At 33.5% G+C, this 16,086-nt stretch overlaps 1 protein-coding gene across 1 annotated transcript in view; it reads right to left on the bottom strand.

Moving 5' to 3' along the window:
* The window catches only part of Khc (Kinesin heavy chain), a 71,002-nt gene that overhangs the window by 33,656 nt on the left and 21,260 nt on the right, over positions 1 to 16,086 (bottom strand). Inside the window, exons 2-6 of the mRNA XM_074175402.1 lie at positions 1,849 to 2,020; positions 1,643 to 1,786; positions 1,446 to 1,589; positions 1,242 to 1,388; positions 962 to 1,193 (exon numbers count right to left, since the gene is read on the bottom strand). Of these exons, the coding sequence (XP_074031503.1) occupies positions 962 to 1,193; positions 1,242 to 1,388; positions 1,446 to 1,589; positions 1,643 to 1,786; positions 1,849 to 2,020 (839 nt within the window). The remainder of the gene's footprint in view (positions 1 to 961; positions 1,194 to 1,241; positions 1,389 to 1,445; positions 1,590 to 1,642; positions 1,787 to 1,848; positions 2,021 to 16,086) is intronic.

Consider the following 16,086-nt stretch of genomic DNA (forward strand, 5'->3'; position numbering starts at 1 on the left):
TTGTCTGACATATCTAGGTATCTCATTTTTTTCAATAAACTTCTACGTAGCAAATGTTGACATATCTAATAAAATAATAAATGAAGTAAACAATCAGTTTTCTCTTCTAATATCAAACGACATATGTTATTTCATGATAATACAGTTCTTTTATAATAAAACAAAAAGAAGTCAAAAACTAAAATGAAACTCATTAACTAAGCTGAATTGATTATTGAACTGCTAAGAAGGCCCTTTCGGATTCAACGCTAGTTGGATCCACAGATCTCAGGCAGTCATCCGCAAACTGTGAAAGTTCACCTTCTAACTTGCATAATTTCATTTTCTTTTCGATTAATGACTCCAACGAATTCGTAGTTAGTTTTCTGTCTCTAGGTTCTTTGAACCTTTCATAAGTTGGGATGCCTTGTCTAACTGAGTTAACTGAAACTGTATGTTCCTCCGCAGAGTAGTTTGGATCAGCTTCCAGGTACAGGTCGATCAAAATTTTGCTGACACACAGCTTGATTCTATCAAATGTAGAAATCATGTCTGCTAGGCTCGACCATTGAGTATTACAATCAAATTGTAACATGAAAATCATTCTCAATTAATTATTCTCGTTAAACTCGCAATATCTCGCCCATTTTTCGGGCAAGATCAATCTCTCTCTTAAAAAAGCAAAGATCTCGCGAAATTGAAGTGAAGATTTCTTTTGAAAAATTTTGTCATGGTCTAAACATTTATAAAAATTTTGACTTCATTTGAAACAGATTGTGATTTTTTTTATAATCTGAAAGACTATTTCTGAGTCTTATGTGAATATGAAGCTTGAATCTTAATTTCAGATTTTTTTCATGCGTTTTATTAATTTTGGTCTATGATTTTTTTCTTCTGAATTAACAAACTTTATAAATGATTTTTACAGACACTCCAATTCCATGTCTTTGCATTTTTTCAAATATTATAGTGTTAATTATACCTTTTACCAAAGTCCAGGGTAGATTTAGTTTCAGATTCGTTGAAACTAGCTGGTGAACAGCAGATAACGATAGTCGTTCTTGCATTACCTCCCAATGATTCTTGAAGGATACGTGTCAGTTTAGAATCTCTGTAGGGAATATGTGATTTGTTGCCATCTGCCAAAGCACTAATGACATTACCTAACGCTGATAAAGATTTGTTGATGTTTTTAGCTTCATCTAACACGGTACCTAAAAATATTGGTTGAGTATTTCAGTGTATTAAAATGACTTGTTAACCTTCTGCTCCAGTTTTCGAGACTTTTTCAGATCCTGCCAAGTCCACTAGATATAACTTTCCGGACATTTTCTTTTGATTTTCTAAGTTTTCTTGCTTAACGTTGATTAAAAATACAGAATGTGACCTAGACGAATGTTCATTCATATCTGAAAATGAAAACAGTCAAATGGAATTCGTTAAATTAGTTCAACATGATTGGGTACTTGTTACTGCTATATGCCTATTGGATTTCCCTTCTTCTATAGCCTCAAATACTTCCTCAGGACTCGAAACAAATCTTTCCGTAGCACCTTTCACATACGGGATCCTATTTTTGTCTTCATGGACGCTCAAATTCACCTTTGAAACTGAAATAACACAAGTTGTAAAAGGGTTCGATTTTTTTTTTTGTATTACTCACCATCCAGCAAATCTCTAATTTTGTCCATGTAAATTTCATAATATGACAGTTTGATATGGAATTCAAGGTTTTCTTCCATACCATAAATATGGCCGAATATATCATTAACTATTCTTGGGATAATACCTTGTTTTAGTGGATCACCTAAAAATGTCAATTTTCAAGTATTCGTCCAAAAAATGAATTTAAACAATGGCTATGTTTACCTAAAACACCTTCCATGGTATGTGTTTTACCCGAAGAGGTTTGTCCATATGCAAATATTGTTCCGTTAAACCCGGAGAGGACATCTCCGACAATACTTTTTGCAGTTTCATTATAAACTTTTTCTTGAGAGGCGTTTGGTTTAAATACTTTATCAAATAAATAAACTTTTCCCTAGAAAACACATAATTATTTAGTATATTTAAATGAAGGAAATGCAAAATCATCAAGACAGTTTTTCTGATCGGATAGAACACTGAACAAATTTAATCTTATATGGTAGATGCGCCAGTAAACGAACAGTTCCAGTAAATGATGGATGAACTCATAAGATCCCATTTGCTTTAAAACCATCCCAAATTCAATTGTCAACACTGCAACGTAGTTCTATTCAATGCAAATGATATCTGAAATAGTGTGAATGCAATGTGCCTGTTTGATTAAATGTGAATAATCAGTTTTCATAATGTATTTCTACAGTGCATTTCTTTAATGTCCCCTCCCCCTTTTATTTTTTGAACGGGTCAACCCGAAAGATTGAAATTTGGGATAATGAAATTCATGGATGAATACTTTCTTTTGAAGTGAAATTGACAGATGAAAATTTCAAGATGGCGACTGGGCGCCATCTGGGAAAAAAATTAAATGGAAAGGAAGTCTTGTGACACATCATTTTGAAGTTCCTGACGAATACTTCACAACCCTATAATATGAAGTCAATATCTTCCTCTACTACAAAATGGCGAAACATTCAATACTTTCCTGAAGACAAACACATATGGGAATTCCAACAACCCAATAAGGTTTGTTAAGATATTTTTTGTTTATAAAAACGTCAAAAAATGTCAGTACGACAATGAACATCATTGTTCAGTTAGAATATTCTCATTTAGTTTTCGGTTTTACTAGTAGAAAGGTACCACGTTAACAATCTCTAAAATGGTCAATTCTCGTCCATTGAAAGAAAAAATTGAAGCGAATTTTATTTACGGTGTGTCGCGTAACTTTCTCGAGACCGAAAGGATTTTCAATGAACGTTTTACGAATCGTCCTATCTGTAGAAAATATTTGAGGAATTTGTATCCAAATTCACAACTACTGATAGCGTACATAACAAAAAGCCCCCAGGTCATCCGTCCATTCCGGAAGAACAGCATGTGCAAATAATTGGTGAGATGGTAGTAAATCCTGAACAGTCTACTTATTCCGTCACGAAAATTTGTGAGGTGGTGTCTCCTTCTATGTGAAGACTTTTGAAGAGGAATAGGTATCATCCATACAAAATTAAAATGGTACACCAATTAACTGAAGATGACCCTTATCGAAGAACAGAATTCTGCGAAATCATTACGGAAACCATTGCAAGGCATCCTACCTATCTCCACAATATTTGTTTTAGTGACGAATGTACATTTTTTTAAACGGCAATGTTAACAGACAAAATTGCCGTTATTGAAGTGACACCAACCCTCACCTTTTCCGGGAAACACATACCCAATATCCAGAAAAAAATAACGTTTGGGCAGGAATATTGGGAAACCATATTGTAGGACCTCTATATTTATTGATCAAAATTCAACAGGGAAACTGTTTGAATATGCTGGAAACTACTGTTGACCCTCTCATCGCTGAAATCGTCGAAGCGTATCCTAATGAATTCGATATGGATATTGTATTCCAACAAGATGGAGCACCACCACATTACTCCAGACAAGTAAGAAACTATTTGGATACTACTTTTCTCAGTCGTTGGATTGGCCGTCGAGGTCCTACAAAATGGCAGCCCGCTCGCCAGATTTGACACCTTTGGATTTTTTTATGGGGCTATCTGAAGCTAAAGGTGTACAAAACTGAACCTGCTTCAATATTGGATATACGGCAGAAAATAATAAATATTTGTAGAGATATTGACGTTACTGTGTTGGAAAATGTTCGGCGTGAAATATCGGATAGGCTGTTCGTATGTCAAGAAGTTCAAGGCAACTATTTCGAGCATCTTCTGAACTGACCTTATATTATGTAGTTAAATGCCAATGTATTCAGACAATTATTGAAAGTTTCGCCATTTTGTAGTAGTTGAAGATATTGACATTAATATTGTAGGGTTGTGAAGCATTTGTCAGGAGCTTCAAAATGAAGCTCCTGACAAATGCATAATTTTGCAGCTCGTAGATAGAAGCATCCTAACGAGGTTTGCCTTTTATATTTCGGGATTAGAGAACAAAAACAAATATTAATAATCGAAAATCACTATATTATTTTTCAAAATATTCCTCATGAAGATCTATACACTTTTGCATGCGTTTGAACCAATCGTCGAAGCACTTTTGCCACTCTGATTGAGGTATCTCCAAAACATGCATTCTGAATGCAGCAACCGCTTCTTCAGATGTCGAAAAACGTTGACCTCTCAGTTTGTTTTTTACGTGCGGGAATAAAAAAAAGTCATTCGGTGCCAAGTCAGTACTATACAGCGGATGACTCATCAAATCGATGTTTTGGGTGCTCAAAAATGCAGGTGTTTAAGCCGATGTGTGAGAGCTCGCATTGTCGTGGTGAAGAGTGACCCGTCTTCGGCGGTTGGTTTTCCTAATTTCTTATTGCAACACTAGGGTTACCAAATCCCGAAACATAAAAGATTTCTCAAGAGATAGATCAGTACCTTGACCTCATCGATTACCACGTTTATTTCTATTAGATTACTTTTCATACGTAAAACATATTGTTTATTACATACCAACCCATATATTTTAAAAGTTAAGAGTCAGCTGGAAAGGCAGTCGTGGACAATTTGTATAAAAACATTTCTGGAAGTTAATACCAATCTAATTTTTTCTACTATACTCTCCAGTTCAAAGTTTTTTTCGGCTGACAAATATCAAGTACTTACATTATATATGTGAAATAATTTTATTTTGCAAACAGATACAATTATAACAAGATCATTAATATGTACAAAGTGCGGTCAATTATTTAATTGAACACAAAAACTGGTAAATTATGGTTATAATAATTCTGACACGTTTCAGAATATGTTTAAGCAAATGGAATATATATATATAATAATAATAATAATAATAATAATAATCGTCTTTATTGTTACCCAGCTGTAGTTACATACAAATATTTAAATAAATTAGAGAGCTAGTTGCTGACATAACAAAAGGCGAAGTTCAACTTAGTTAGCACAAGTGCTACTGAGTTGTTCTTCCACTCAACCTCAAAAAGATTCTACCTAAGCTGAAACAAAAAAAAAGTAATACATGAAATAAAAAAAATAAGATGGGATTGTTCCAATATCTATTTGGATGCTGGAGAGGACGTCCATTACTAAGACTTATTCTGGTCTCATAATGATGAAAAGTGTATAGAGTTGGGCAGTTTATATTTAAAGTTGGCTTTCGAACAGAAGTAGTTTGAATCTTTTCCGTAAAACAGAAAGTTCTGAATTTCTTATTTCTTTTGGTAACAGGTTGATCACTTGGCAAATATTATAGCTAAAAGATCGCTTGAAAAATTCATTTAAAACTAGGTGGGGTAAGAGTACCCTTAAATCTGATGTTCAGATTGTGAACATCAGTACAAAAAGTGATTTTTCTGTACAGATAAGGCGGCGTTTTGGTTTGTATAATTTTGTTATATAAATTAGCAGCATTCAATATCCGTCTATTTTCCATTGTGATCCACCCCGTATCCCGTAACTTATGGGATATTCTTTGATATTTCCTAATTCCGTGAATGAACCGTAGACACGAGTTTTGTACTTTCTGTATTTTCTGAGCATACTGTTTGGTTAAACATTGCCCATATAAAGTATCCGAGTAGTTGAAGCGCGATAAAACCAGTGCATCACAGAGAGTTGTTTTCGTCTGCTTCGTGAGTATGTGTCTGTGTCCATAAACAAGTTTCAACGAAGAATATGCCAGTTGTATTTGTTTGTTTATATGTTTCTCAAACCGCAAGTCAGAGTCGATTATAACTCCAAGATTTTTGCATTCATTTGTGGGTTGTAAAGGAACATTATCAATCGTGATTGTTAGAGATTCACTTGTTTTCTGGCGATTCTTTTTTGATCCGAAAAGTATGATATTCGATTTAGTGGCATTTAGTAGTAGACAGTACTCTCTTGCCAACTCAACAAATGACTCGAGATCATTGTTGATAAGCATACATGCGTTTTCTACATCTTGAGGGAGAAAGCTGTAATAGAGTTGAGTGTCATCAGCATAAAGGTGAAATTTACAGTGTTCTAGACTACGCAACATGTTTGATGAATAAATTGTAAACAATAGTGGGCCCAATATTGAACCCTGTGGCACACCTGACTTAAGTTTTAGATAGTTTGAATAGATTCCACTCCGGCACACTTTTTGTTCCCTGTTTTTGATGTAACATTCAAGAAGTCTGATAGCACTACCCGATAATCCCATATAGTTTAAAATGGCGAGAATTAGATCATAGTTTAGAGTGTCAAAAGCTCGACTAAAATCAAAAAGCACAAGTACAGAACAAAGACCCTCATCTGTAGCCCTAATAATGTCGTCCACGATGCGCAGCAGAGCAGTGGCGCAGCTATGACCTTTGCGAAACCCAGATTGTACTTCCGGAAGTAGAGAAAACCGAGAGAGATGATTTCTCAGCTGCTCTTCAACTGCTCGTTCAAAAATTTTTGATAAAGTGGGTAAGACACTAATTGCACGCAGGTCCTTATATTCGGTTGGATTAGTTTTTTTGGGCAATACTCTCACCACTGCTCTCCCCCACATCGCTGGAAATACACTATGGGTTAAACAAAAATTCACTATATGGGTGATATAATGCACAATATGGGGACAACACATTTTAATTAATTTAATGTTTATATCATCACAACCTTTAGCATTCGATTTTATGTTACATATAATTTTATTTACGGATAATTCATTTATTTCCTGGAAAGCAAAATTCGGTTCTACTCGATGGTTTTCCTTGTAAAAAGTTATTAGATTTTGAGCTGGCTGCATGTTAGGTATAGAATTAATGAAAAAGTTATTTACATCATTTGGGTTATTCAAATAATCTGGAATTTCATTGCATTTTTCAGATAAGATTCCATTTGATTTTAGTGTTTTCCACATTTCTTTATTATTTTTAGTGTTCTCTAACTGATAACATAAATATGCTTTTTTCTCTCTCTGAATAGCCTTATTTACATAGTTCCTGATGTCTTTATAATACTGCAGCCGCTCCTCAGTTCTATTTCTTTTCAATGCTCTCAGTGCTTTGTCCCTAGTAGATATCATCTGCCTCATGTTAAACGTTAGCCAGGGTGCTTTGGGTTTGGTGACTCTAGAAGTAGTAATGGGAGCATGCCGATCAAATAAATTATGAAGGATATTTATCAACAAAGAAATTTTTTCATCAATGCGTTCTTGATCGTAAATCTGGAAGAATGGCATATTGTATAAGTCTCTCTGAAAAAGTTTTTCATTAAAATTTTTAAAATTCCTGTATGTAGGTACACATTTTTTCAATCCGCTCCTTATCAAAAACTCTTATTTTACATTGAACTATGAAGTGATCTGAAATTCAAATATATGTCAGATCCCTAATGTATTTAATATATGTTTGAAATGGTTTGAAAAAATATTTTTTTCCTTAACCAGCTATCGCACCCCTACGAACGACAGCCCTCAGAAGTCAAAACTTGTGCGAGCTAAGGACTAACGAGGTCTTACCTTTTAACGTGTGATTTCTAACACGGATTGGACGATAGCAAGTAAAAATCGAGCGTTCAGCCTGGGGCTTGAACCATCGCCTCAAACGTCGTACTTATAGTAAGTTTTCCTTATGGTACCAACTTTCTGAGACATAGGTACCGTGCGTATATTGTTTATTCAGTACACATCCCATGGAAATTTAAAATATACCATATCGGATAAGAATTTTATTTGGAACACATGTACTTTTTCTATATTAGTTATTCTACATATGTCACTAATGTCTGTTGTCATATTATGTAGATGATGTTTATTTTGTCCATGGAGTACATATATTTCTTCGAAGTTGGCTCTCTGTATATTTGTCACCAGTGTCAATTGTCATATGAAGTTGATGTTTATGCGCAGTTCTCATAAATTCATTTTCTTAATATTCAGCTAAACGTGTGAACATTTAACAAGACAACATACACTAATGACAAATACACAGTAGCCAACTCATGAAAATACACACGCTGAATGAAATTCTTATCCGATTTGGTCTAGTCATTACAAAATTCAACATTATCATTTCAATTATTTTTTATGCTCCTGGGTTTTCTTGGGAGTACATAACTTCGTAAAGAGGTTTATGCAGTATTTAATGAAATCAGTATCCCTTTCTTCAAATGGGCCCAGTATGCCTATTGAGCATTAGTTACGAACGTTTTGTTTATATGGCTGTTTGTGTATAATACCTGTTTTAAATCCTAGACAGTTTGGATGTACACTGCGTTTGATGAAAGAAACCATTCACCCCACACAAGGTTAACATACTCTTATCTTCATTTTGGAATTAAATCGGATTAAAATAAAAATACTATTTGTATTACTCTAAAGTAAACTGTTTTGTATTACTATAAAGTAAACTGTATTTCCCATAGATGTTTATCTTTTAATAATTGATATTTCAAATGGGGCTTATTGAATTATAGTGTTTACAATTTTTTAAATTGTGTATACTAGATGAAGAAAATGGAAGGAGATAATAAGTAAAACATTTTAGCTCACAGTTCATGCTGATTTATGTTAGAAAGTCTACATCTTCAACTCTAAAACAAAAACCAGTCAATCTTCATATTCATCTTGTCTTTCACATTACAACCGTAATCATGTAATCTGAATAACAGATATGCAAGGCGCATTGGCCTCTTATTCACTTTTGATTTAAATGTAGCACTCAAGGTCGTTGCGCGGTGACTCATCGTATCAATTGGAAACTTAACTTTAAGGAACACAATTAGCATATCTGTTCCAAATTAATGATTAGTGATCCCAGCCAAGTAAAATTATGAATGTTTCCATAATTTTTCGACATCGAAACCGATTTCCAACTACTAAAAAATTGTTTAAGAAAGCTGTGACATCAATCTTTTTGAAATAGAGTATTTCCTTCCACAAAGATAACTTGACAAATTCGAAGTTATTTCAACTCTAAAATCGGGAGATATACGATTTGCACTTTTACCCAGTTTTTCCACAATATTGGATAATTTTTATGGTAAGAAATGAAATATTTTCTGGTGAACCACCACACGCTTTTTTAAACAAACTGGAAATACAGAATGTTTCTTTATTTGCTTCCTGAACTATCCACATCGATAAAAAGCTGCAGATTGTTTTTGAATAGAGAGTTAGTTGCAACATGTTGCATTCGATATCACATCGCATTAGGTTTTCTTAGAGGATTACTTAAAAGGCGATGAATCAAAAACTTTGATAACCAAAAATTAATATTCATCTTATGAATGCGAGATATTATTTTGTAACTATTATCTGTATCTGATTTAAAATGTGAGGCGATCACGGTCAATATGATTGGAAAATAAACGATACCAAAAAAATGGAAAATACGAACACGTCAGTTTATCTACAATGTTTGTTGATTCAATTATCCCCTTTGATCTATTCATAGATAAAAACTAGAGTAAATAAACGTAATTCCAAATAACCTTCCTAATAACCATATTTAATTTCTGTAAATTTTCCTAACTTTTATTCCTGTTTGAAGAACATTAAAATTTCAGAATATATATTTTTGTGACAAAGCAAGGTTACAAATTTGACTTGACATCGGAGGGTGAAGACCAAAAAATAATCCCCGTATGAAAAGAAATATTCCAAGTACTTTTGTAGTATGAATAAAATATATTAAAACTAATCGAAATTTTCCGTATCTTTTATGTCTTTAAAAGTACGTTCGATTCCACAGATCACAACTAGCTTTGAAAAAAGATAAAAAGGATTCATATGGAGTTAAGCAATGGTGTATAACGTGGGCACTGTAAACATTGAATCCAATAACAGTTCGAAATTGAAGGAATTGTAGCAATTTCTATTGCGCGTATGCGCCCTAATCCTTTCCGGTCAGCTGTTGCAATTATAAATGCAATTGCAAAATGGATCCGGACCTACATTACTTGCAGCAATTGCAACTCTAAATATGAATATGGTTACTTTCAGTTTCACCAATATCATTTAATGGTCGTATAACCCGAAATTTTTGATAGTAAACGCCGAACAGTCCATGATTTGTAGATATTTCATTTCAGTTTTTCCATGAGTATATATTTTCATTCATTAACAATGTATTTTGGCATTCAGTTGCCAAGTGTAAAACAAAACTTCAATAATAATCTATGAAAGAACAAATAAAATAATCAAGATACAAATTGTAAATGACTACAAAATGAAAAGAAATAAAAAAACAAAAATTGAAATGAACAAAAATTAAAATCAAATTCAAAAAACTGAAAAATTTCGAACCAAGTTACTTCACGACGTTTCGATTATTATAATAGTATCCACAATCGTCTTCGGGTGATGACTGGGCTATTCCTTCGAGATCTGACTATTTATAAGTCATTCGATCGCTTTAACCTATCCCCTCTTCGCTTAAGGGGTTGTGCGGGAGTAACCGTTTTCCGCTTGATTACCATATGTTGCGTATTTCTACGCTAGCTTGGCCGAATGCTTCGTTGGACAACATGTATGCGGATTCTTGGAACTTCCTCTTGAACCAGTGTTCACCCCCGTGGATGATATCAGCTTGGGACCACTTGATGTTTTGTTGATTCGTCCAAACGAACTCTGCTATTCCCGATTTGCTAGTTTCTTCTCTCTGTGGTTTTTTTTGTGCTCGGCAATGCGGACTTTCAATGGCCTTTTTGTTTCACCGATATAGGATTTGCGGCACTCCGAACTAATGAAATTCACCCCGTGAAATTTGTTAGAACTTACTAATAGGGCTTGAAAATAATTGTCAGCCATGACTTTGAAATATAATTTTTTAAAAAAGTTATTTTGGATGAATAATGTATATGTGTTTGAAATGTATTTTTCGATAACCATCTGTCGCCCCCTTACGAAAGAAAGCCGATTAACAAAGCCATTTTTAGCACGGGTTGGACGATAAACAGTGAACATTGTCCAACAGTTGGGATCGAATCAACATTCACAAAGCGGTTGATTGAATCTATAGAACGAACCACTCACGCTAACCAATCGGTTACTTTCCTTCTAATATAAAACACAAATTCAAAATCCATCCTTCTGAAAAGTAGAAAATGTTTTTCGTTTCTTTTTTCCAGAGTGCGCGTATCCATCGAGATTGAAAACGTGTTAATTCATTATTTTTCAGGTAACGTTTTTCTATTAAGGGTACCCTGTGTTCTAATCAATAGTTCTATGCTCAATCGTGTCCTTGACCCAGGAATTTTCACGTTTCTATTCTTGGATTCGCATCGGCGCCTAACGAGTTCAAAGGCAGACTGGATGACACCAACATATCAATTTGTTGTGGACAGACTCATTCAGGTTTTAACCAATGTCGATCATTCACACAAAATATTTTGGTTTATTTCAAAACTTAAAAATCGTTGAAAGCGAATTGTCAGAATCTAATAATACAAAACTTTTTATAGATATAAAATTTTTGCTACATTGCATCATAGAGTACAATATCGAGTCAATGTTTGCAAACCCTATATCCATTTCCCTAAAGAGTTGATAAAGATGTCAAACGAAATAAAAAATATTTTTCTTCGATTGGCAATAAATGTCAATTTTAGTGACATTTATCGATCACAGAAGTGACATTTTTAACGACTAGGCATTAACAAAAACTTCTCTTCCTTTTTTGGAATCTTGCTCTACATAAACACCCGACCAAAAAATACTCTAATAAAATAACTACAAAACAAAGTTACTGTTGGCATATTTTTTGGAAAATATAATTAAAATCCATAATGAAATGCACACTGTAGACACTCATCAACCTTCTATCTTTTCTGGGATTTGTCACTCCCCACACCACAAAGAACTGGCCGATTGAGTTTGTTAAAATGATTGGATTCCTTCACAAGAGAGGAAATTTTGGATGAAAAACCGACGTTTTCAAGTTGCAAGAAAAGGAGAACAACAAAGTCTATCAATCCATAAATTTCCACGTATTTCAGTAATTCATTTCAAAAGATTCTCTGTAACCGAAAGATTTAGAGGCAAGTTGAATATTGCCATCAAATTTCCTCTACATGGATTAGATATGAGAAATTATGCAGCAGACAATATGGTTCCTTGTAGCTATAATCTATATGCATTTTCGAATCAGTGGGTCTACTAACAGCGGACTTTACACAGCATACTGCATACTGCATACACTGGCACGTGGCACGAATTCAATGATTTACATGAGAGGCATAATTCCTCTTTTATGAAAAGGAGGAAGTCGCACCTTTGAGATGCCTGAGAGGATTTTTCTTTCGGTGTTTTGAAGAATTATTTTTGACCTGTTTATTTTGAAAAATTATCAGAAACAATTAAAATCCCATATGAATTTATTAAAAAAAAAATAAAGGCAGATACTTATAAATAGAACGATACAATTCAGAATTTCATTATAATTTCAACTTCAACATTAATAAATTAAAGGAAAACACTGAAAATAACGAACAGAATATAACAAAAGTAAGTAGATGAAATTATATAATAATTGTTGTGTACTGGCTTGATAATCCGTTTTGCCCTTTATAATTATTTTTGATTTCATTAGGATTCTTTTAAACACACTGTACAAACAATCGAAAAAAATTATATTTTTCACACAACAGACAAACATATTTACTTCTTTCGGTTTCGCCTTGGCGATGAAATGTTAACAGCGGCAGTGAATCTGTACTTCTTTGCCTAGTTGAACAAATAACTGTTTTGATGATAAGGATGAAATTGTGACAAATTGAAGAATTAACTGTCTAAAACAAATTTATTTCCAACAATATTTCACTAATCGCAAACTAATTCATTTATTACAACACTTAGCAAGTAACGCTTAATTTATTTCCACTATTGAATTTCTTGTTTAGCCGCTCGATTCACTTTCTGAACTGTCCTCTTGGGTCGGGAAGACGGGCTTATATCGGTAACGGTCCTTTCTAGAATTCTGTATAGTCGGTTCAGTACTAGAATTTTACCGGCGATTCCCGACTGCATTCTTTCACGGTGATGTCAAGTGTTTGTTCCGTGAGTCGGATGGCGTACTGATCAGGGGCGGCTTCAGATTTGTTACAATATGAAGTTATGATTGGAGTTATATCGTACTTTATAACTAACTCCATATTATTTTGTACCATTTACCACCAAAACTAGTCGCAGAGCTTGCTTCGAAAATGTGCAAGAGTTTTCTGATGGCTGACATTTTCGGATTAGGTCACATTTTAGTGATAGAAAGTAGCTATAGAGTAAGCACTTCCAATAACGGTACACTTGGAGCTGGGATACTCGCAAAATTGTAATTGTAATTGTTTTCTCAAAACTCAAAAAAATGTCATTAGTGATTTCCCAAAGCTGAAATTCTCCAAATCATGTGGACATCATGGACATTCCTGATTCCTTTTCTCGTTACGCTATACAAAGGACCTGCATATTTAAAGATTCTAGGTTCAGTAGCTTCGGCTGTACGTTGATATAAGAGAGGGCATCAGATAAGAATTTATATTTTTACTGCACTAAGAAACGAATAGCTTCGAGAATCAAATCATGTTACCTATACAGAAATTCGCAAAATTACCAACTGTCAACGATATCTGCCCGCGTTCGGATCGCGTTTCATTGCTTAGACCGCCAGTCTACCACCGCGCATCGTCCCCCATCGTCTTACAGTAGACGCGAAGCGTAATGACTTACTGCGTTGCGTCAAGTTATTCTTATCGTGGTAACTTCTGAACGATTCGTCCAAATTACTTAGTGTAAAAGACAAAAGTTTATCTATATTAAATACTTAAAACGACAATTGTATCAATTTTTATGAGAATTTAACAGATATTTTAAAATCTGCATTGTAAAAATTGTATCCAATTCAATTGTATTTATAGCACAGTATTTTGCATATGTGGCTACCACATAAGAGATAGATATATGCTATCGCGGATTTTTATCTAGACCTATTTAAGATAAAAAATCTTATGGTACATCATCAGCATGTAACTCCAACAGTATAACCAGCGCACAGCTCTCAGGGAGCAAGATTTTTTCCGACTTACTTAATACTTATCGTTATATTATAACCATATTTACACAAAACCTTTGTAAATTGTAGCCTATTATATGCTATTCTGATGTATAAGCTGTATTTATGTAAAGTTTCATCTGAATCCGTTCAGTCGTTTAGAGCCACAAACATACATAAATATACATCCTCACAAACTTTCACGTTCATAATATTAGTATAGATTGGCTCGTTTCCTATAAATTTTTATATTTTATGCCTCAGAAGAGTCCGGAGCCAAAAAAAATTGAAGGTGATTTCAATTAATAATAATAATAATAATCTCTTTATTTACTCAGATTGATTTGTATAACCACAAGAGCAGAAGTACAAATGAAAAAGAGGAAAACGTCAATGTACAATATTGAAAAGAAATAAAACTATACGAAATAGATAATGTCACAAAGTTATAAATTGAAAAATGTGTAAAAAATAAAATAAATTATAACTATATATACACATATATACATATATATATACATATACATATATATATATACACACATACATATACACATACATATACACACACACATACACACATATGTATACACATATATACACATACACGCATATATACACATACACGCATATATACACATACACGCATATATACAACATACACGATGTATACCACATAAATATAATAATAGATAATTGTTTTCTATACACGCATATAGTATTGGATTACAAATAAAAGTCATCAATACTGTAGCAGTTCTTTGACAGAAGAAGTTGCTTCAGTCTTGATTTAAAAATGTGTACATTTTCAGAATTTCTGATATTGTCGGGGAATTTACTAAAAAGTTTGCAGCCTTTCACTTTTATATCTGCGATTCCAAAATGTTTTTATTAAAAATGACATCCCAGTGTCTTGTATTATAAATAGTTTGTCTTTGAAACATATTTTTATTTAACTCCAGTTTTTCATGTTTGGATTCGATTCACTGATCTTTATTCTTAAGTCTGCCGGATGACCTTTTCCGGTTGTGTTTACAAGTTGCATCGGTAGCATTGATTTGAGAGTAGTGGCAATGAACTTGTATCGTTCATTTCATTTTTTTCATCTTGACACTGATATCTACAAGAGAAATATAGGAATAGCGGTGAATAGATAACTGTGATGTATACAAGAATAGTTTTAAAAAACTTCTTTCGCTGTATAATAGGGAATATTAAACATATTTCGAAAAGATGAGATTGCCAGTTTCTTCGAATCAACCTAAAAAACGTAAAATAGCATTCGTCATTCTGGCGAATATTTATTCAACTGTTCAGTTTGGCAACCACATTTGAATCATGAACAGTATTTTAAATTATCAATAATAACGTTGAGGGATATTAAAAAAATAACAAAAAAAAAGTCCCAGAGAAAAAAAAAGCAGTACTCTGAGTCTAGATGCTCATCTGAAAAACATCGTGTTAAATCGAAAATAGGCTTCCATTGTATTATCTCCTCTACTGCAATGGTTCGTTCAACTTATGGAAAATTAATAGTTCTTTCTAACTGACTAATAGTCATTTCAGTGCTTCATGTAGTTAACTGAAAAATTTACGTTACGTTAGAAATTGTAGGAAAATTCCCAACACTCCTGCATCTATCGTATTTTAAATTGCTCAAAGAAAAGGCTATATATAGCGTCACCACCCTTCACAAATTTTCAACCAGAATAACTATCATAATTACCGTTTCAACAACACTCATTTATAGGTGCCGTCTTTTGGAATTGGTAACCAATTAACCGCAAAATAGAAACTATTGAATTGAGAGTCACGCTTTCATTTTCTCTCCTTGAAGTTTATGTAATGGATTGTAATGAATCGAAAACATAATGAGTGGTTCAAATATAACAAAACAGCCAAACAGCCCGAAACTGGTCTGCAAATGTGTTCCAATAATTGAAAATCTATTGCGGCAGTTGTATCGCCAACAGCATATGCAGGAATAACTTCTGTGAAGA

The sequence above is a fragment of the Leptinotarsa decemlineata genome, unplaced genomic scaffold, assembly GCF_025532065.1.
Source record: "Leptinotarsa decemlineata unplaced genomic scaffold, Ldec_3_MD MMD2_tig00001019_RagTag_RagTag, whole genome shotgun sequence".
NCBI classification, from domain to species: Eukaryota; Metazoa; Arthropoda; class Insecta; order Coleoptera; family Chrysomelidae; genus Leptinotarsa; species Leptinotarsa decemlineata.